Source organism: Bactrocera dorsalis, chromosome 1 (assembly GCF_023373825.1).
Source record: "Bactrocera dorsalis isolate Fly_Bdor chromosome 1, ASM2337382v1, whole genome shotgun sequence".
Lineage (NCBI taxonomy): Eukaryota > Metazoa > Arthropoda > Insecta > Diptera > Tephritidae > Bactrocera > Bactrocera dorsalis.
The window spans coordinates 101,156,745-101,180,182 of NC_064303.1; the positions used below are offsets into that span (position 1 = coordinate 101,156,745).

General features: G+C 40.1%; 1 protein-coding gene across 1 annotated transcript in view; it reads left to right on the forward strand.

Moving 5' to 3' along the window:
- The window catches only part of LOC105231249 (uncharacterized), a 215,760-nt gene that overhangs the window by 85,926 nt on the left and 106,396 nt on the right, over nucleotides 1-23,438 (forward strand). Inside the window, exon 9 of the mRNA XM_049460970.1 lies at nucleotides 7,893-8,644. Coding sequence (XP_049316927.1) covers nucleotides 7,893-8,644 — 752 coding nt within the window. The remainder of the gene's footprint in view (nucleotides 1-7,892; nucleotides 8,645-23,438) is intronic.

Here is a 23,438-nt window from a genome sequence, read left to right on the forward strand (position 1 = left end):
GAAGCGGTTTGTGTGTACACACTAACACTTACAAAAGCGCCAACGAATTTTAGATTACAACTGCTGCAGCCACACCTCTCAACATCTCTTCTTCTGCTTTGGCTGCCCTAGCCAGCGCTTCCTTTGCTGGTTATTTGGCATTTGGCATTATTTATGCCACGAATTGGCATAGCGACTGTCGGTGGAAGTCAGAATTGGTGGCCACACACACACCCACACACTTGCACACTGGCAATCACACAAAGCACAAGCCAACGCCAACCACATTGCAAATCAAATTGGTTGCCATTTTCGTACGTCACCATTCTACTGTGACCCCGTGGATGCCGTGGACCCCGCGGTCGCAGCGACCGCCTAACCACCACTTGCTGCATAGCATTTTGACTTTTGCTTTCATCGCCTTTGCTTTGGTTTGGCCAAAAGTGCAGCAAGGTTCGCTCCCCTTGCTCTTCGCCCGCGAGCAGCTGTAGTGGCGGCTGAAAGCCATAAGTGGAGCAGAATAATACCGTTGGTTCTATTTGTCGTCTGTACACATTGCATAGTTTGCATTTGTAAGCGCACACACACACACACATACAGGGATGTGAATATCCAGTATATTCATAAGTTTGGTATTCGCTTCCCCAGCGCCTCGCTCATATTTTCCCGCACACATTATCGAGTATGTAAATGTGTGTGTATGGGTTGCCGCGCGCCTGAAAGCTTCACATGACGTCTCGCCGATATACATTAAATCAAATTAAATTATTTGCTCTGATAAACACTTTGGCGCAAATATTGAATGCTGGTGGTTGGTGGCATGTGTGCGCACTCGATGTCTGTGGCACAATTTGACCCGCTCCCCCCGCCGCTTTGCAGGACAAACAGACCACCTGCGTCTGAAAGCGCTTCAAGTATGTCGCGCAAATAATTCAAAGGGCATTAAAAGTATGTGCACACCGCTTGCAATATGCCAAAGGGGCGCCGCATAATTATTGAGCAACAGTGAAATCGGTATTCGTGCCTTAATGTCTGAGGTTGGTAGCTCGTAATAGATGTTCAAGATGCACGATGGTGGAGACAGAATGTTTTTAGAACAATCATTTTAAGTAAAGTATAGCTAAACTAATCAACAAGGTTACTTGAAAACCTATTAAATTAGGAAGGTGCTGATTCCGAGCTGCTTGATATCCTCATTAGAGTGAAGGCTGACATCACCACCTTCCAAGAAATGCGATGGGTGAGACAAGGACGTCGAGTAAGTCCTTGTGACATTCATTACAGTGGACATTTAAAGAAGCGCAAATCCGGTGTGGATTTCATGTTGGGAGAAATAGTCAATCGTCCTGGCATTCACTCCGGTGCATGAGCGTCTGATTTGCGCCCCAACGAAAGAGAGAAACGATGTGACCAAAGATGACTTTTATGAGTGGCTTGTGCTTGACGATTTTAACGCCATGGTGGGCATATAGGGTATTTTTGACACAACATTCGGTAAATTCAGCTTCCATCGTGAAACCTTATCTCCAGTGCCCTTGACGGGCGTACATTCCAAGGATTTACCATCGACTAGAACCACTACTTGGTTGTAGCAGAGATACGCTCACCTCTATACATCAAAGCACGCCCTTCAACAAGCACAGAGAAGGTCGAGAAGGTACTATCACCACCGACAACGAAACGGTTTCCTACTCTTCTTGCACTCCTGCTCTCTGAGGGCAGTCATCAGCAACTCAGTAGAAGAGAACTGTGGTTCGGCATTTTACACTTCTTATGGGCATTTCGTTTTTATAAAAATCAAAAGAATAACTAGTATGATGAGATCTGTCATGTCAAAGTAGAGAGAAAGCAGACAGCCCACCTTACAATGTTGAGATCGACCACAACACGAGTGCGGGGAGACGCTTATGCAGACAAACAAAGAAAGGGACCGAAATGCGAGAGTACGAAGAGCTCGAGAAGCTGGCCGATAGAGGTGATTCTCGAAAATTCTACAAAAAGATAGGAAGACCAGAGCATACTCTTGTGGGATCCAAAGCGGTGATCTAGTGACTGATGTTGAGAGCATACTGACGTTAGGGAGTGAGCACTTCTCCAGCCTGATTGAAGGCAATCAAAGTGTAACATCCAGAGATGGCGAACCCGATTCCCCAATCGATGACAATATAGCGGACGTACCATTGCTCGACTATGACGAAGTTCGAATAGCAATTGCCCGCCTGAAGATAACCAAAGCGACAGAGCCCGATGGATTACCGGCCGAGCTACGCAAATATTGGTACATGAGTACGCTTTTTTGCAAGGTAAGGGCTCCAAATATTGGATAAGATCGACACACACACCTCTCCGTTGCGTCTATGTCTGAACTTGATATGTCCGCAGGGCTTATACGACTCCGTAAGCCTACGTTGAGCGCCACTCAAAACTCCATCAGGATTGGAAAGACCTCAGAAAGAATCGGAAGGTTTTAGACTGGGTGACTCTCTATAGTGTGACGTCATCAAGCTATTGTTGGAGAAAATAATTCGAGCTGCACTATTTCGCTGTGAAGGTACAATCTTATTGAAGAGTGTACAACTGCTGTGGTACGCCAATGATATTGATCTCCATACTGGATAGGGAAGCGAATAAAATGGGTTTGGTAATGAACAAGGGCAAGACGAAATATCTCTTTTCATCAAAGAAACAATTCGCCACTAGGCTCGCACGTCACTGTTGGCAGTCATAACTTTGAAGTCCCAGACAATTTCGTCTATGTTGGAACCAGCATCAACAATGTCAGCCTTGCAATCCAACGCAGAATAACTCTTGACAACAGGTACTACTTTGAACTTAAGAGGCAATTGAAAAGTAAAGTCCTCTCTCTACGAAAAAACTCTATAAGTCCCTCGTCAATCTCGTCCTATTATATGATGCCGAGCCATGGACAATTCCATCATCAGAAGAGTCGCCTTTATGAATGTTCGAGAAAGGTTTTGTGGAAGATTTATTGTCTTTTGCGCTTTGGCAACGGTAAGTACCGCAGTTGATGGCGCAAAGAGCTGTACGATATAAACAGCAAAGTGGACTTAGTTCAGAGAATCAAAAGAGCTCAGCCACTGAGCTGGCTACGTCATGTTGTCCGGATGGAAAAAAGATACTTGAGCTTTGAAGGTTTTCGATTCAGTGTTTGTGGAAAGAGAGGATGAGGAAGAACCCCACTTCTTTGAAGAGATCAGGAATCGATGTCAGCCACTCTTCACACTTTAAACATCAATACATTATCGTGTTTTGACCAATAAATTTATATTTGCATAGCATAGAACCGATGTACCAACTGTGCACGTGACCAACGCAGTCATCATTTGATATTTATATTTCTACTTAATCTTCTTGACATATTTGTTGAACATTTTTATACTACACGAGCAATAACTCAGACTTATACAGTATCAATTATGCAACACAGTCATACTCATATGACTGATAATTCCGCAGCAAATGTTCGGCTCGTAAAAGCTTCACTAAATAATGCAAACGAATTGAATTGCATTAATGTTTATTAAGCAAATTCCTGCGCCTTTGCATGCGTTTCAACGACACCTACACACTGTTACACACACACATATCTATATGCGGTATTCAACTCATTGCAGAAGAAACCACTTAAGTCTCGATATCACTTTGAATAAAACATGCGGCAATTCACGTCGCCTTTTTATCTTTCCTTCCCGATAGACTGCAAATATTGGCGCTACTTTGTTCCATTCGGCGACACCAACACCAATACGCGGTAGCTATGTGTGCGTGTATTTGTTCGAGTGCTTGTATGTCATTGTCATGTTGTCGGCGTCAATAAAAAGTCAAGTCATAAAACCTTGATTAGCACTTGCGTTGCCTTTTATGATCCGCCGAGCTTGCACTCGTCGACGCCGTAGAATCACGGACGCACACACACACAAACACACGTGCATGCAAACAGGCATTTAAATTGTTTGACGACCAACTGTAAGCCATGCTCTGCGCTTGACAATTGTACATATGTATGTATTTATGTAGATGACCTAAAATATAGGGCAAACGAGGGAAGCTGGCGCTTGTAAGTGCCTCATGGCGCGCTCCATCTACCAGAATTTTGCTCAATTTGTTCACTTTGCACGACATTACATTGCACTTTTATGCCGCCACAATTACTCCAGCATCAATGGCGCGTAGTCGGGCAATTTCTCATTGCCTCGGAAGCATCACACACACAGGCACACCCACGCGAACTCAGCAAAGTCGCTCCACCTCCGTGCTGCCATGTCTTCTTGTCTCCAAGCCGCGACAGTTCACTTCGTATTTGCTCAAGTAAACCGCCCCATCCAAGGAAATGCCATCAATGCCGGCTCGTCGGTTTGTCGACGTCGTTATCGCTTTCGGCGTCACCCATCATCCGCACGGTGCTTCGCTTTTGATGTCGCTGAAGGAACCCATGACGTTAACGTCTGCTCCTTTCTGTCATCATAAAATTCGTTTGTTCGTTTGCCTTTGCTCATATCGAATGCAATTTTCCAATCGCTGATTCGTGCTTTCGATATGACAATTCCAAGTGCAATTTGTGGTGTTCATTTGTGTGAGTGCCATGGCAGTTGACATAAGGATAATGTTTTCGGCATGGTATATAGGTGTGTATGTATATCTTTAATGTTTATTTCTTCTCAATAGGAATTCAAACGATTTGTACTTGTTCATAAAGTTAATGGCTACCCAATGCTGAAGCTAGAAATCCTGTAAAGAAAACCTCGAAATATTTTATTTCTCAAAGCTGCTAAAACTCAGAGCAAACTTTTTTTTACTATAAAAATATATACCTAATAAATATATTTTTATAGTACCTTTCGACTATGGCCTCTAAATAGCATAACATTTAGTAATATAAACCTTCCATAAGCATAAACTTATATTAGTCGTATCAGAATCGTTTAGCGAAATGTTATATTTTGTATAATTTTTGGCTCATAACCAGCTTATAACTAGATTACTTCGCTTCCATTTGGGCATTCGGAAAAAATTCATGGTTTAGAAAACAGTTCAAACAGGCATTTTCACTTGTCTTTCATATGAGGAGTGGCATTCAATGAGGTTCTGATGTCTCTTAGAATATTCGAAATGAAGTTATGGTAGGGTTTCTCTAGACTTCATAACTCAATCTTAAAATTCCGAAATAGTACAAATTAATATAACCTGAACACTTATAAGGATACGAAGATTACGATGTCAGTATATACGCAAGAAGTCGCTTCAAATTTCACTCCAAAAAAGGCAGCACAACGCTTATACGTACGCATGCCCTGCTTGCTCGACCTTAAAGATACGTCATTCTTTGGCGGCATATGCACTAACAGCTGCAATATTTTTGGCATAATTTTCAGCTCCCTGATTTGTAGCCAGACTTTGACTACAGAGTTTGATTCCGGCTGCTGCTTGAGTTGTTGCCTTCTTGGAACTTCAGCTCCAAAGTTAGTACCAATCCTTGCGCCTAGGTTAAGTTTATTTCTTGTATTTGTGCTGGATGCTTTCTAGCTCATCAAAAGCTTAATGTCCTCTTCTAAAAACAACAAGTTCACTTCAGAGAGCCGGACTTCCTTAATCTTTTAATATTATTACTATTCTGAATAGTAATCTGGATCCAGTAGTGTAGGAGAAAGTAGGTCTACTTGCACATAGCCCCTCCTACGCAAGTAAAACATTATTGGACATTAAAATATTTACGGGCCTCAGCCACACCGATCCTCGACACAGCATATGGCACATTTACTCAGTTTACTGTTGCCATCTCCTTTCGCCCCGTATTGAGGATTGCGGAATTTGATTCCAACTGCCGATTTTGAGTTCATGCCAGTCTTAACGCCTTGACCAAGCTTATCTCTTCTCTTGGTGCTGACTGTTTTTGAGTTTGTTACTAACGCTGCCCTTTTCTCAGAACAAGCAATTCCTTACGGAGAGTTGAAGTTTTTTAGTCTTTTAATATTGTTGCTGATTGCAAGGGAGAAGTATGTCAACTTGCGCATAGCCCCTGCTACGCTAGTAAGGCTATCTCATAACGTATGGAGACAAGTATTCGCAAAATCCGTTCGAGACTAGGCCTTTTAAGGGCCCCAGGTTAAACCAAGGCACGGGTCGCATAACGCCTTAATTCAGCCCATTTTGTATCCCCAACCATATTAGGACTTTCAATTTAAATGATGTGGTATTGATGAACAAAGAACAACCAAAAAGCAAAGTAAGACCTTAGCTAAATGCATTTCAACTACACCAGGAGTGAACTGTTACCAGCCTGTCCCTGCCATTGTCGTAATAATGTGATACCAATTGCTAGTACGTACACTCAAAGAGGATTTAGCAGAGGATTTTTACCAAAAATTTTTGTATCAAGATTCAACTTCCCAATTATTCATTGCTGCTTACAGGAAGAATACGTCCATCGCCTTGTTGAATACTTCTAACATATTATTCCATTGATGCATCACCTCCATTAGGCTTCGATGGCTTCATTAATTCCATCTTTATGTCAATAATATAGTATTGGCTCGATAACGTCATAGGTTATCGGTATGGTATGTTCTTTCAATACAGCTGAAGATTGCCGACAGCTGGTGATAAAATAGCGCTAGAGATGCCCCTTGCTTGTAAGGTTCCTAAGTTCATTATCCAACTACAGAGCGTTTATATTAGTATTTGGGTGATTGTTTTTGAAATTTATTTTAATGTATTAAAATATTTTCATTGAGTACTGCCAATAGTGTCTGTAGAAAATGGAATGCTATGCAATATTTATTATGTCGCCTTCAACATAATTCCCACTAGAAGAAAAATACTTATGCCAACGTTTTTTCCAGTCATCGAAAGACTTTTCATAAGCACTTTTAGGGATAACCATCACCTCTTTCAGGGAATTTTGTTTTATCTCTTCAATCGACTGAAAACGAGTTCCTCTGAACGGCATTTCCACTTCGTGGAACAATAAAATATCACACGAAGCCAAATCTGTTGAAAATGGTGGTTGATCGACATTATTCAGTGCATTTTTGGCTCGGTCACAATCGTACTCTTTGTGAAGAAAATTTAGCTTTTTCGGGACGATTCGAGCAAGACACTTGCCTGACGATTGTTTTTGACTTTTCTAATACTTTCATTAGTTGAAGAGGTTGAAGGCCGCCCAAAAGGAGGCCTGTCTTCAACGATCTCTCAACCTCCTTTGAAAGCATTGTACCACTCGTAGGCTTACGTTTTCGATAAAACTCAATCACCGCAAGAAATAGGGACTATATGAAGACAAAATTTTTGCTTGTTGATTTTTTAACTCAATGAAAAAAATCTTAATATTATATCTTCCATCCCATTACAATTAAGAGCTCATACTTGAAAAAAAATTTTGTAGAGGTGCCTAGCGACCTATTTTTCAAAGTAACCAGCGCGAGTTTGATGTATTGACGCACCCTAATATACTCATCTTCGTCATATGCATCGCTAATGTCAATAAAACTTCCCCCTCCAACCGAGCTTTCTTTAGACTACCAAACTTTTACGACTTGATTCTACGCCAAAGAGAATACGCCATTAATACGGTGTATTTTATTACGCCGCGTGTATGTTCGTATGTGTGCGCGCCAACAAAAGTTTATGTCGCTCAATAAAAGCAAAGTATAAATAATGGCAAATCATTTCCGGCACTCAATTTGGACACAAAAACCTAATGGAATCTGCGCCACCAAATTTGATTTGCTGCCGCGCTTAATTTACTGCCGAACAACTAAGCTCATAAATGCCACCTTTTACTTACATATATATGCATGTGTATAAGAATAAATTTGTATCTAGTAACACACACATACACACATTCTCTGCCGTGTTCACTTAAGCCACATTTTCCTTTCTCTTGTACATTTTAGTGGAGCAAATTGCAAATGACGTGTCAGCAATTGGATTGCATGCAACGACATGCTGAGGGACATGGCGATTTGTGGCACAAGCAAGCCAGCATTCTGAACGAGAGTCATCAAAAGACTGATACAACTGCTGCTGCTGCGGTCTGTCGTGCAGCGAATACAACAGCAGCAACAACAGCGCTAGCAGCTGCAACAACAGACTGCGCACTGGACAGCTTGGCAACGGGCGCCACAATAAATGGCACAACGGTAACAGCACAAATGCTGGCAACACCTACAACACTCAACACGGAACTCGCCTGTGTGGTTGCCGACGCCGTTGAAGCAGCAGCTGGCACCTGTGTAGTTGGGCTGGGCCAGGCACTTGAGACCGCCGTAGGTGATGGTGTCGCAATGGGAGTTGCAACAGCCAACACTCTCTCTGCCACAAGCAGCTATATAGGTGAGCTAACAGCACCAGCAACAGCAACAACACTGGTAACTCCGGAAATGACAGCAAACGCTACATGCAATGGCAAAGGCAATAACAGCAGCAACAATAGCAGCAATGATAGTACGACAAGCAGCAATAGCAGTCGTGCGGTGGGGGCGTGCAGAAAAATAATTAAATCGACAACAGCAACAACAGCAACAGCGGTAGATGTAACGGTAACAACTGGTGCGACAGTGACGAAACCAAACGATTGGGTTGTGATTCCGGTATTTGCGGATATTGTTAAATTGGCATTGGCCGGACGCGAGGAATGCCTGCAGCGGTAAGCCTAAATTTACTCCAACACATTTCCGGTTTTAGCTTTGCTCACACATGTCAAACAACTTGTCGTGCACACATAATCACAAATCGAAACACACATAAACAAACATGTACATGCATTTAGACACTTTACAGTCACACAAATGTATTTATGCCTATACCATCACAAGTAATATGCCAGCTTTTACGCCTCCGTTGCAGTAATTGTGGTATATCAATCATACGCCCAGTGGCACCGGCAGAGTTATGAGTTTTATTATGGCAGCTTACATGCTTGCACAGGCGAAATGTGTCACGTGGCATGTATAACGAGCCGACAATGTATAATTAGCTGAAATATCTCTGCTAGAAATGGGTTAAGTTATTGATATACATAGGTTACGTATACGCACTGTAGGTCGTTACAGGTTACAGGTTACAGGTTGTAGCTATAATAATAGAAGGAAATCGATTTTTGTGTGAATTTAATGCACAAAAGCAAAACTTTTTTTAATTTTTGGCCAAAAATTTATACTTAAAGAATTTTTTGAGAATTGATTTATTTTTTTTTTTTAATTTAAGAAAATTATCATCACAGCTTGAAACAATAACAATCAAAGGAAATTAATTTAATTTATGAATTTAATGCAGAAAGTAGCACTATTCTCATATTCCTTCATGAAAGGGCCGTTTTTAAGAACTTTTTTCGAATAAATTTATCTACTATTTTAGTTTAAGAAAAATATGTTACGTATACGGCATAGTGGTCAACACAGTTGGAAGCTATAACAATACTAATGATTATAAATTAGTAATTAATTTGCGACTGTGAGGTTAGAAGCTGTTTCTCGCTAACTTTGGGTGGCTAAAACCGAAAATAATAGAAAGAACTTCCAAACACATAGGAAATTTTGTGTTACATTCAAGGGGTAAAGGGGTCAAACCACCAACATTTACCAAAATTTATTATTGTCATTTTGTCATGAAATGAATGAAAATTGTTAAACTTAAATTCATAAGCAGTACACCTCAAATACCCCCCAGACCACTTAGCACATCAGTTGCAAATTTTTTCTTCAGATTTGTTGGGTGGTGTAATCAAAAAAAAATAATAATTTCTGTGTAAGCTTAATTCAAAAAACTAGACTAGTGTAGTACGCATGCATAAATTAAGATTTTTATAAATTTTTTATTTTCTTATACTTTTCTATGGAAAGTATGTTACGTATACGCCCTGTTGGTCGTCAAAGCTTGCAGTGAAAATAATCAAAAGAATTGACTTTTTCTATGAGTTTATTGCAGCAAAGTAAACGATTTTCATATACATTCAGAAAAAACAATTTTTTAAGAATTTTTTGTTGAAAATATTTTTTTTATTTTTAATTTTAGAATTATATGTTACGTATACGCTCTGCTGGTCCCCATAGTTTCATCTGATAATCGACAAAGGAAATTTTTTCCATAAAAATTAAAGAAGATTAAAAAAGAAAGTTAAATTTATTTAGAAAAGCTAAATTATTTTCATATTAATTCAGAAAAATTAATTTTTTTAAGAATTTTCTGAGCATAAATTTATTATTTTTAGTTTAAGAGAGACATATTACGTATACGCTCTGTTGTTCATAAATTGTTGGCAGTGCGATATGAGAGAAAATTTACTTTTGTGTCAGTTTTGCACGCTATTTGTAATATTGTTTTATTTACTAGTCTGAAAATAATGTCTGAAGAAAATATAAAGAAATTTTAAAGAAAAAAATATGTATCTTCAATTTGCTCAAAAGCATATTATACTCATATACTCATAATTCTACCCTGAACAGGGTATATTAAATATGCCACGATGTTTGAAACCTCCAAAAGGAATCGTTGGAAACGCTATAGTGTGTACATATAAATTATCAGTGTGACGAGCTGAGCCCATGTAGCCATGTATAAGAATGTCTGTCTGTCCGCCTGTGAATACGCAAATTAGTCACTAAGTTTTCGAGATATGGGTTTGCAATTTTGCACAAGTCCTTTACTCACAAAGTAGCTTCTCATTTGTTGGAACCGTCTACATTGGATAACTGCAGCTATTAGCTGCCTTACAAAATTAACCATCGGAACCAAGTCCTTATATGGAAAACTTTTCCATTTGATAAGATATTTTCATGAAATTTTGAGAGTGTTACTCTCCAAGGTAATGGTGCAATCACCAAATAAATTGTTCAGATCGGCTCACAATAGCATATAGCTGCCATACAAACTGAACTATCAAAACCAAGTTTTTGTATGGAAAACTCTTTTATTCGTCCATATATCTTCATGAAATTTGACACAGAATATTTTTTAAGACAAAGCTACAATCTGTAGAAAATTTCCCAGATCAGAAAACTAGCATATAGCTTACAGCATATAGCAGCTATGCAAACTGCCCGATCAAACATAAGTTCTTGTATGGAAAAATATTTTATTTCTCAAGGTATCTTAATGAAATTCGGCATAAAATATTACCCAAGACATCGCTACGTTCTGCGAACATATTGTTCAGATCGGTTCCATATAGCTTTTAGCTACTGTCCACACTGACTCATCAAAATGAGCATAAAGACTTGTTATGCTAAAAAAATGCACCTGTAAAGTGTATTGTAGCTTCGGTGCAACCTAAATAAACGTTTTTTCTTGGTGGGCTTTTAAACAAGCAATTATCAACAATTATTAAATATTAGTATAAAAATGATCATTAAAAGCTATAAAGACCAAAAACAGCTACCATTTTTATTTACTATAACATTAAACCATTTCTTCGGTGATTTAATTTGTTAAACGGTCTACTACAAAAATATAAAAATGCGGTCTTTATCAGCTCATAAAAATACAATAAAAATTCACGCGTAACAGTTGGCAGCAATGAAGTGCGAATACTTAATGTCGACCAACTACAAAGCAGAAAGGAGTTTCATTATTTTAGTATATTTAGTGAATAACAAAATAAAATAAAAAAGTGTGAAAAAAAATGTAGCGAAAAAAATTTTATATTTTCTGCTTTTTGGAGGCCTAGACACGTGCCGTCTTTTAGTAACAACATTAAACTCACTCCTCTTGACGTGTTATTAAAATGCAATAAAATTCGTTTTTATTACCTTTAAATGCAACATCACTGCTGTTACAGCAAGGCGCTGACCACGCCACGTCGGAACGACTGTCAGTGGTGGCATGTGAAAACAACCAACGTACAGCACGCTTTGCAAACAGTCTGGTGGCGGCCTATGTAAGCAGATCCATACTCTACTTAAATCCAATTTCAAGTGGCCATCAGGCGTCGGCAGCACCAACAATGCCGCCCGCTGTCATTTAAGACGACCTCATGCGACCCAGCTACGCCACGCATAAATACGCACTCACATATTTATTTTTATTTTCCATAATATACACGTATTTTCACAACCTCTTCTGCGCTTCTTTTCACATTACTGTGGATATTTTTTATGCGCATGTGTGTGCATGCGTGTAAAGTTCGCACATAAAGCTATGCAACACAACGTCTCATCGAGCAGTTCACCGACAACATAGCTAAGAATTATTGTTGCTACGCCGGCGGCTATATCCTTGCGGGCTGGCACATACATAGACTCCGTTCCGCTTGTAAATCGTTTTGCCTCGTTTTTAATATGCCAATGTGTGCGCATATGTGAGTGCGTACAACTCAAGCAAGGCCGCACTTGCACTTCATGCCACTAGCACGCATACCAACACATATGTGTATATGTATATCGCTGTGTGCAAAATTTAAATAATCCGCTTGCAATGAGCTCGTGCTGCGCCGATGAGTGTATTAAAAGGAAATTCGTTTAAGACGAACACAAATAAACGTTAGCTCAGCCGGCGGTCAATTTTACTTTACGAGTGCTGACTCGGCCTCAATTGCAATGCTAACAATGACCACTTCCCAACAGGGTGAACTTGAGTTGAGTTCAGTTTGTAGGAATAAGGCAAGGGCAAGGCAAACTTTGCAGTATTAATCCATTTAAAAACGTTAGAAAACTTTGAGAGCGTTATAGGATTTTGCTAAATAATTTGAGAGTGTAGAAGAAGAAGAGCTCCGGTGGTGCTTTTGGGAATAATGAAAAAGTGAAATATTAGAAATTCATAAGAGTATATTGATTTTAAGAACACCAAACATTTTTATTGTGCTTTAAGACTTAAAGCACAAAACCGCAGAAAAAGTTGGTGTAACTTTTTTATAAAACTCTAATTCTTCGTTTTCTTTAGAGGTTCAATCATTTACAGTTCGTTGTTTGACGTAGACAACCTTCAAGTCGAATAAAAGCTACTTAGTAAGAAAAAAGCGACTTCTATGAAGAGCTTTGTCTAACTAGGCTCCTAGACTTTAGCTCTGTCTTGACAATAATTTATGCGGAAAGTCGTAAATAAATCTTGTCAAATAAAAAAATTTTCCACACACAAATTTTATTTTGGTCGTGCAGTTTGTATAGCAGCTGCATGCTGTGGTGATCCGGTCTGAACAGTTTCTTTGGAGATTGCTTCATTATCTTAGAGAATACTCTATGTCAACTGTCATGAAGATATTTCGACAAATGAAAAGGGCTTTCCATACAAACACTTTAATCCGATCGTTCCATTTGTATTGCAGCTATATGATATGAATGTCTGATATCGACGGGTCCAACAATTTTTTTTTTAATTTTATATCGATATCTCAAAACCTGAAAATTTAGTTATGAAATATACAGACAGTCAGATAGATAGACAAATGAACACGACTAAATCGACTCAGCTCGTCATGCTGATCATTACAGGATCTCCGAAGTTTCCGTCCGGCATAATAAGCATAATCTATCCTTTATAAATATAGAGCATTTGCAACTACTCGCCGACTGTCAGGCTCCAGGAAAGTGAAGACATTAAGGGTAACAGAGATGAGCATCATGATATCCTCTCTCACTTCGATTGATGACTTGGAGCATTGAGCTACGGAACCAACTTCTAGCGAGATCTTCTCCGAATATATACCTCCGAAATATATGTATGTGGATGGTGCAGATTCGCTGGAGAAAACACGCGGTGAGCCTTTTCTTGAATGGTTCGAAGCTCAAAGGAAGGCTGGAGGAGGAATATTCTTCTGTCGATACCGCCTGTTTAAGACTGTCACACCACTGAAAGGTCAAGCAGAAGTTCCAGCTATTAAGCTAGCAGCATATAAACTTTTCCGAAGTGTGGTTTTTTTAGGAAGCTACGCAGCCACTCTGATAACAGCGTTACTAACCTGCATAGTAGAAATTGAGCTCAAAGCTATTCAAAGAGTGCATGACCTCACAAGTAGTAGCATCAAGCTACTTCATTATTAAACGGAATCGTTGGAAATTGTATAGCTGGTGACCTTACAAGGAAAGGCACTCATAGCCAAATTCCAATAGGATGGGAACGACAGTAGTTCGTGCATTCAGGCGCTGGGTCTATGGACTTCGTGCCACCTCAGCATGTCTTGGTTAGCAACCAGCCTTTGTGGAGTTGCGAAAATCATCTGGTTTAGAGTGGAACGTCAAATGTTCAGAAAACTGCTAGCTCTTAACTCACTTTGCAGCAATAGTGGCTATCTTAATTGGACATTGTCCGTTTGGCGCTCTAATAATACGGCTACAAATGTTGGAGGATACAAATTTTCAAAATAGCAGCGAGGAAAATGAGGTAGAGATATGTTTCTCCTCAACTTTCCAGCTTGCGCCTGACTGGCAACTAAACTGCCACACTTTCTATCAACTCATCGAATTGGCTGGTGTGCATAAGTATTAGCTGGCTCAATGCGTTTACGACGAACTTTTTGATCCATACTTAAGAGTTCTGGGCATCTCAATGGTAAGACATTTCTAGCTGTTTAAGAGGATTATTCTTGATCAACCACCAATTGGTAGCCATATTATATTAGCTTAAGTATCGAACTTAAACATGGAACTGGATACTTTACATGAAATTTATTAAAGATCTTTCGGTCTCTGCACAAGCAACATAATAAAAGATTGAAAAAAATATATTAAAAAAAGCTAGTATTTCTATTTTGCAAAACAAAAGATTTTTCGAGAACTGGGTTGTGTCTATACCGTGCTCTTTATTTGATCCAAAGCGCTTATGTTTTAGCCCTTTCTGCAAATCTGGCAAAGAAATTGCTTGTCGTTGCATATTTTTTGTTATTGTTGGCAAAAATATGGATTAGTATAAAAAAAGAATCCCAACTGTCGATCGAGGGTTTCTTAACGATGTATCGGAGATTGTACAAATAAAACTTTTTGTATTAAAGAACTCCAACAGAAGCACAGGGTGGTTCAGAGAGGATATATTTAATGGTTCCACGATTCTCTAAGTATATCGCCAAGGCGATGAATAAAGTTTTATGAGGCTAAACATTCAAAGCCGATAGAGCGCAATAAAGAGGTCATTCCAAAGTACAATTACCACGTCAACTTAACAAGAATAGGGACCGTACTCTTAGGTCTGTCAGGATTAAAGCAGGAATGGGGCGTTTGCGACTTTTGAGCGTCAGCTGTTTCTGATCGCTGTCACTCCATAATATTCAGGTTACAAAATGCCGCAACCACGAATACAGGGTTCTACAAAACTTCTGAAGAGCGAATCCTACTCATAATCCAATCGAGAATCTAAGCTCGAGTCCAGGAGTTGAAAGGCCGTTAAGGCTCCTGGTCATTTAGCGTTGTTCAAGATGCACCAACTCGGAGGCGATCGGTACTCCATCCCTGCGAATCAATATAAGTCGATCTAAACCCAGTCGACGAAAATTCTCAATATATCTGGGCTAGAAAATATATTCTCCGATTCTAACTAAAATATATTCCAAATTTTCTGAGATAACTCAAATTTTTTAGGAGACGCGAACATAAATCACATTCCTTTGTCGTTGTCAGAAACACAGGGTGGTTCCGAGAGGACATAAAAGAATTTTAGACCCTATTATGCAGCGTAGAATTCTGATCAGACCAGCTATGATGACAATTAACCGTTTTCGGACTCATTTAACTAAAGTCAACATCGCCGGTTAAAACTTCTGACATATTCAAAAGTGCTATAGAATATGATGACAATATGTAATAATACAATATGTGGGATGGTGTATAATTGATGAAAAACAATAAAAGATGGTATTCTTAGTTCTGTACTCTCTGAATTTCCGGAGTTGAAATATCGATAAAAATTCCATTTAACAGCGTTTTTCTATCAAAGACTCAAAATGCGTTCATTATTTTTTTTTTTTAATTTTTTGAAAACCATATTTCATAAGCTAAGTAAATTTCCTACAGGGTACTCATGCGTTTTCCTGCCGGCCACACGCACACTTTTGGCTGAAGCATTAACGGCATTATGGGCATTAATGCCAACAAGCCGATTTATTTCATAAGCATCATTTATGCATTTGTGGCTGCCGCTTAACCCAATGGCTGCAATGCAGTAGGCTTAATGGCTACAATAACAACAAAAGCATGCCACAAACAGATTAAACAAGTGAGCGTTGAGCAGATAGATTTACAAATGTTTTTTTTGTCGCTGTGATTCAGCACAAAAGCACCGTTACGTTTTAATGTAAAACTAAATGTTTATCTTAATTTAATTGTGAGCTACGCTAATTGAGTCCATTAATGGGCAATCGAGGCATGTATTTGCGCCAATCAAATTGCCATAACAAAAGTGTTATCTTCATTAAAATAAAAGTCAAATCCGAAGGCCAAAACTTTGCCTTAGTGCACACGAAAACAATTGTAATTAAGTAACTTAAGCTACGCCAATGGAGCGTTAATGCAATTCAACTTATAATTAGCCAAGTTCGCAGCTGCCGACAATGGAAGTGAGGCGAGCACAAGCATGCCGCCCGCAACGAGCTGAAGAATGCGGAGAAAGAGTAAGATGCTGGCGAAAAGAAGCGCAGCGCAAGTTTGAAATTAAAGTAAAAAGAATTACAACTACAACGGCAACTACAACTTAAAATACAACTACAAAAGTAACTACACTGCAAATTTGCAACAACACTTTAAAATACAACTACGAAAACAACAACAACTACAAAAACAACTACAACGACAACTAACATGTACAAAAACAACTTCAAACTACAACAAAAACCCTTACAAGCACTACAATAGCCGCTCATTTCGAGGCAAGTATCAAGGAACTTTTTGCATGTCTGTGTGTGTGTGTATGTGTGCAAAGAAGGCGTTAATTGCATTATTAAAAACTGAAAGGCGAACGCCAACAAACTGCTTTACACTACCGTTAAGACGATCAGCAGCCACCGCTTGAGTCCAGCTCCCCCACGCTTGCTACCTTCAACTTCTTCTTCAAGCAAGCGAAATGAACGGATGTGTTACGCCTGCAGCGGCGACTTGTTAGCCAAGTAGAAGAAAAATTTAAATCCGCAAAAACAATAACATTGTGGCAGCATCAGCAGCTGTGCGAACAACAACAAGCCGTAGCTTAACAAGCGCGGAGTATGAAAATGCTGTAAAGAGCGCAAATATTAATGAAAGCCGCCCAACGGATGCATATGCCGCCAGCAGCACTGCATGTTTATATATATGCATATAATAATAGCACGCATATACAGTTAGTTGCATGTTAAGACATGAGTGCAGTGTACACATAAGCTGCGAGGGCGCCCGGCTTAAACATCGATTTCTCTTATGTGCATTGCTGCAAGCGGATGGGAACTGAAAGAGGGCGTTGCATGCGCAGCAACTAACCAAACAATAAGCGGTATAACTAGTCGAGCGAAAAAACGATAATAAATGTAAAAAAAAAATTATAACAAAATATTAAATGAGATGTGTCCACAGCAGCTGCCGATTGAAAAGTGTGTTTTGGTCGTGCTCTTAACGCACAGAAAATGAACACACTAGCTACAAATAAAAAAAAGGCTCCCACATATTTTAAGCAGCAATCACGTGCATGAAGCGCTGATATAATGAATTTAACGTTTTACATAAATATAATACGAGCTATGACAATTAAGTAATGAGACTGATTCCATAAAAACCGTATATTTGAAAATTATTCTACAACTCTACCATCCCCTTCAAAGTAGTTCCCTTGGGCAGCTATACAGCGATTCCAGCGCGTTTTCTATGCTTCGTGACATTTCTGGAACGCTTCGACTGGGATATCCGCGTATACCCTCGTCACGGCCGTAGACTTGATTCACAGTTTTCCCCGGTTAAACGAGCACTACAAACACACGTCTACTCAACTTGACGCAGCAAGCGAACTAAACAAGCTAGAGCAATGGTACATATATCAATGGAGAGGGGAGAGGTGCCGAAAAAGGAGAAAGGGAAGTTCAAGGTCACAGGTTTACCACAAGCGCGGCAATAAAATCAGTCTCATTACTTAATTGTCAAACCTCGTAAGTGGTTGCGAAAATTATTGAGATCAAGAAACTTATATATATTTTCACACAGTACCAAAAAAGAGAACACAGTGCTCTAGAAGCAATCTGGTAATAGTTATATTTTCATAATTTTTGCTGTTCTCTGTTTCCCTCCTCGCTCCCACTTATCACTCGAGTGTGTTAGCAAGCTGCTCAGACACATGCTTATTAAGGCTGAGCTCCACGGTTTTGGCTGATAAACGGCGGTCTATATTCTTGCTTATGTCTCCTATAGAGCCTCTCATGAGTCAAGTAGACATCCTTTGCTGCCGCCAACGATACTACGTTGATTATCGACAGATTTACTCCCACTTCCTCTAATCTATAGTTTTTAGAAGATCCTAACGTTGAACTTCCTACCACTGGATTACGCTCTTTTCACTACTACGGCGGTTGCGATCTCCCTGCCCTTCCCATCGTCAGTATTTTTTCTTTATTTGCTTCTTGCCCATCATAATTGCATCACCACTCAAAGCCTCTATCCGTCCAACAAAAAAGACAAAAGGTTGACTCAGTGTAAGGTCATGGGGATGGTTTACGCTTGCTCTTATGAAGGTGTCTTTAATGTACAAAAGGTTGTCTAGTACGAGGTCAAGAAGATGCATGCTCTTATGAAACTATGTGTTCGGAGTTGACACGGTGACACGCAGTTGCGACATTACCCCGTTAGCCATTTCTGACATTTCACGAATCATATTCAAATGGCAGAATACCACAACCAGCCCAGGGTTCTACCATAATCCTAAAGAAGCTAATATTTCTCATGATCTAATTCAAAAGCTTAGATTAAGTCCAGGAGTTGAAAGGTAGTGAAGACCCCTAATCATTTAACGCTACCCAGGATGCGCCAACTCGGAAGGGGCCAGCATGATATCCCTAGCAATCGATAGACGCCGGTCTAAACACAGTCGAGGCGACAAAAATCTCCTATATACATACATGGGCTAGAAGATACATTCTGCGATAACTCAAGCCATTTATGACATACGTACATAAATCACGAGACAAGTTATGTACCGTAATTGTGCTCGAAAACACAGTAGTTCAAATCAGTACATTGGTCAGCTCCACAAAATTTCAATCTTTGTAGAGTTTATGACGGCCTAAGATCTCCGCTGTACCTTCGCTCCCGCATCCAATTGCGATGGAACTCAACAACAAACTGACATAAACTCAACCCTTCCCGCAAACGAGCGTTAAGCAACAACCACCGCTGTACTGTTCAATGAACCGCGCCGCTTGGCAGGTGAAAGCGAAGTTCGAAGGCATCTAGCCCTCGTGGAATCAAAATTAGGTCTCCGTTCAGAACTAGTAACCGCAACTGCTATCAGTTAAACATCGATAATGCTCGAGACAGGTGATTAAATTCGAGTGCCAAGCTCGATGGATTAAACTTGTGTTTTATTATATGGAGCACTATAGCAGTATAGACTCTTTTGCCAACCGGGTAGCACCTTTGGGATAGGTTGGTAATTGAGAAACAGACTCTTTCTCGATGAACAAAAATTATGTTCTATAAGACTCGCATCGTTCCCGTCTATATATATATTTTCCCGTAGTTCCTAGTTGGATCATAGGGCCTCAACTTCGGTTTCGCTAATCAGAGGACTTAGGATGAGTAGGTGATTAGCCTTCTGCATCCGAGCCTAGTTCCGGGCCTCCCGGTTTCGCCTCTAGGCAAGCAATGGCGTAGGAATTTCCACCTAGCAGGTGCTAAGGTTATACCGCCTTTACTCGGTCGTCAGACCCTCGTTCGTAGTGAACAGGCGGTACCGCGCTAAGGTGTCGTTGACGTTTGGGAGGGATAAGCTATATATTCGCATCACCAACCCCATTTGTCCATTTTTGGTATTAGCTGAATGGCCCCCTCCTTTCTATATGGTGCAGAAATATGAATATTGACGAGCTGCGATGAGAAAGCAATTGGAGCTCGCCAGAGAACTGTTCCGCGCAAGAACTTTGAATCCGTCTGAATGTGCGATATATTTATATCGAAGAAAATGGAACCACGAACTGTATGAGATCATATCGTTTGGTGGAAAGATGTCGCACCAGCGAAAAGTTCCTTCTTTCGAGACTCATAGATGGACAATGGAAGCAAGAACGCCCACATATTCAATGGAAGTACCAAATGCTTTGCGACCTGTCTGCAACTGATAAAACTGGTGTGATCCCGCAAAGATTAGAGGCGACTGGCAAAGTTTCGTATTCTCGGCCCAAACCGATACCCGGTTTTAATGCCAAAGAACAACACTAGTAAAGGGTGATTTTTTAAGAGCTTGATAACTTTTTAAAAAAAAAAAACGTATAAAATTTGCAAAATCTCATCGGTTCTTTATTTGAAACGTTAGATTGGTTCATGACATTTACTTTTTGAAGATAATTTCATTTAAATGTTGACCGCGGCTGCGTCTTAGGTGGTCCATTCGGAAAGTCCAATTTTGGGCAACTTTTTCGAGCATTTCGGCCGGAATAGCCCGAATTTCTTCGGAAATGTTGTCTTCCAAAGCTGGAATAGTTGCTGGCTTATTTCTGTAGACTTTAGACTTGACGTAGCCCCACAAAAAATAGTCTAAAGGCGTTAAATCGCATGATCTTGGTGGCCAACTTACGGGTCCATTTCTTGAGATGAATTGTTGTCCGAAGTTTTCCCTCAAAATGGCCATAGAATCGCGAGCTGTGTGGCATGTAGCGCCATCTTGTTGAAACCACATGTCAACCAAGTTCAGTTCTTCCATTTTTGGCAACAAAAAGTTTGTTAGCATCGAACGATAGCGATCGCCATTCACCGTAACGTTGCGTCCAACAGCATCTTTGAAAAAATACGGTCCAATGATTCCACCAGCGTACAAACCACACCAAACAGTGCATTTTTCGGGATGCATGGGCAGTTCTTGAACGGCTTCTGGTTGCTCTTCACCGCAAATGCGGCAATTTTGCTTATTTACGTAGCCATTCAACCAGAAATGAGCCTCATCGCTGAACAAAATTTGTCGATAAAAAAGCGGATTTTCTGCCAACTTTTCTAGGGCCCATTCACTGAAAATTCGACGTTGTGGCAGATCGTTCGGCTTCAGTTCTTGCACGAGCTGTATTTTATACGGTTTTACACCAAGATCTTTGCGTAAAATCTTCCATGTGGTCGAATAACACAAACCCAATTGCTGCGAACGGCGACGAATCGACATTTCACGGTCTTCAGCCACACTCTCAGAAACAGACGCAATATTCTTCTTCTTCTGTACGCACTGTACGCATTCGTGTGGTTGGTTTAATGTCCAATAAAGTAAACTGAGTGCGAAACTTGGTCACAATCGCATTAATTGTTTGCTCACTTGGTCGATTATGTAGACCATAAATCGGACGTAAAGCGCGAAACACATTTCGAACCGAACACTGATTTTGGTAATAAAATTCAATGATTTGCAAGCGTTGCTCGTTAGTAAGTCTATTCATGATGAAATGTCAAAGCATACTGAGCATCTTTCTCTTTGACACCATGTCTGAAATCCCACGTGATCTGTCAAATACTAATGCATGAAAATCCTAACCTCAAAAAAATCACCCGTTAGCTGTCTCTAACGGGTAAAAAATTTCTATAAGACCTTTGTGCTGTTACAGTAGGCTTGGTGCAAGATATTGCAAGAGTGCATCCATCAAAAGAGAAGTTAGATATTACTTTCCTAAAATGTTTAGAAAATTCATAAATTGAAGGAACAAAGTGCAAATAAAGTTGCGCAAAGATTTCTCGTGGCCAAAAGCCGAGGTTTTGTGTTGCTACCAAACTAAAACATATGCTGGCAAACTTTTCACCTTTTTTACACTCTTACTTTTTACACTCCTAACTGCCGACGATATATTTAATGAAATCACATAAACAATCAATGTGCAAATTTCATTTCGCCAAACAACTTGTTGTTGTTGTTGTTCGTTTTTGTTCAATTTTATTATGTATAGCAAATTGCAACGGCTGGTAGCAGGCGCAGACTAGTCGCTGCTGTTACTAATTTTAGTAGACGATGTGGCATGGTTGCCATGCCATGGAATTGGCAAAAGTTTTTCGGTAACAACAACAAATCGGCAACTGTCAAACATTGCAAATGGACTACCTTTACAACTTGCAAATTGGCAAATCGTAAACAATACACTTGCGAGCACACAAAGCTGAATATATACATAACATATATATACATATGTATATATTTAAGCATATATTTGCATGTGTGTATGTGTGTGATATACACTTTTGTGTAGAGGCAAGCATTTTCATAACTCTCTGGCAACATGTGACAGCCGCAAAAGCGACAAACAACAGCTACAACTTTTACTCGTTGTTGCAACAAGAAAATCAACAACGTTTGCATGTAACAACAACGGCAACGGCAACAACAGGCGCAGGTAACAACTTGCCGAACAAAGTTCGTATGTAAATCAAAGCGAATTGCAAACGACACAAAAGCCACTAATACCGTTACCAGCCACACACACACGCACACCCACCGAGTGCGCCCCAACTTACCGACATGCAAATCTCCAGCGCTGAGAAGCTGCAGCATATGCACACCCACACACACATACTCACGCGCACATACTCTTACAACTGCTTACACGCGGCGCAAGCTGCAACAACTTTTCCTGCAGCAAAAATAAAGTTGCGAGTTGAATTGTGAGCGTAAAATTACATAAATTCCGCAAAGCTGTGTAAGCTGGGCAAAAAGTTGAAAAGCAAAATATTAAGAATCGTTGCAGCATTTTTGAAGGCAAAACAATGGCCGAAAAGCAGCAAAAAATTGTGGAAAAATTACGAAAAATAAGGTGAAATTTGGTGCAACCAAAGCGTGTTTACGTGCAGCAGAATGCCACACGCTCGCTCCGCTTGCAACGCAGCCGTCAATATGTGTTGCACGAGCTGCCAGTTGAAGGAGAAAACAAAAACGTCAACTCCGTTTGTAGCGCAGCTAGAATACCCTTCGCAGATAAAGAAGTGCCCATACAAAAACTTAGTTTTGATCGTTCAGTTTGTATGGCAGCTATATCATATAGTAATCCGATCTCGAAATTTTCTTGTGATATTGTAGGGTTCCTCTTCTTTATTTGCGAAGACTTCACTTACGCGCGCAAGGCGTCCTTCATTTTTTCCTGTTTGGCAACATTTGGAGATTCCAAGTGTAGTCAGGTCCTTCTACAACTGGTCTGTCCAACAGAGTATAGGTCTTCCTCTTCCTCTGATTCTGCCGGCGGGTACGCGTCGAATACTCTCAGAGCTGAAAAGCTTTGTCTCTTAATTCGCTGAACTATGTCAATGTCGTCGTATATATGGTGCAGCTGATCGTTCCATCGACTACGGTTCCGCACCTTTCTCTCGAAAACTCGTAACGCCGACTAATCA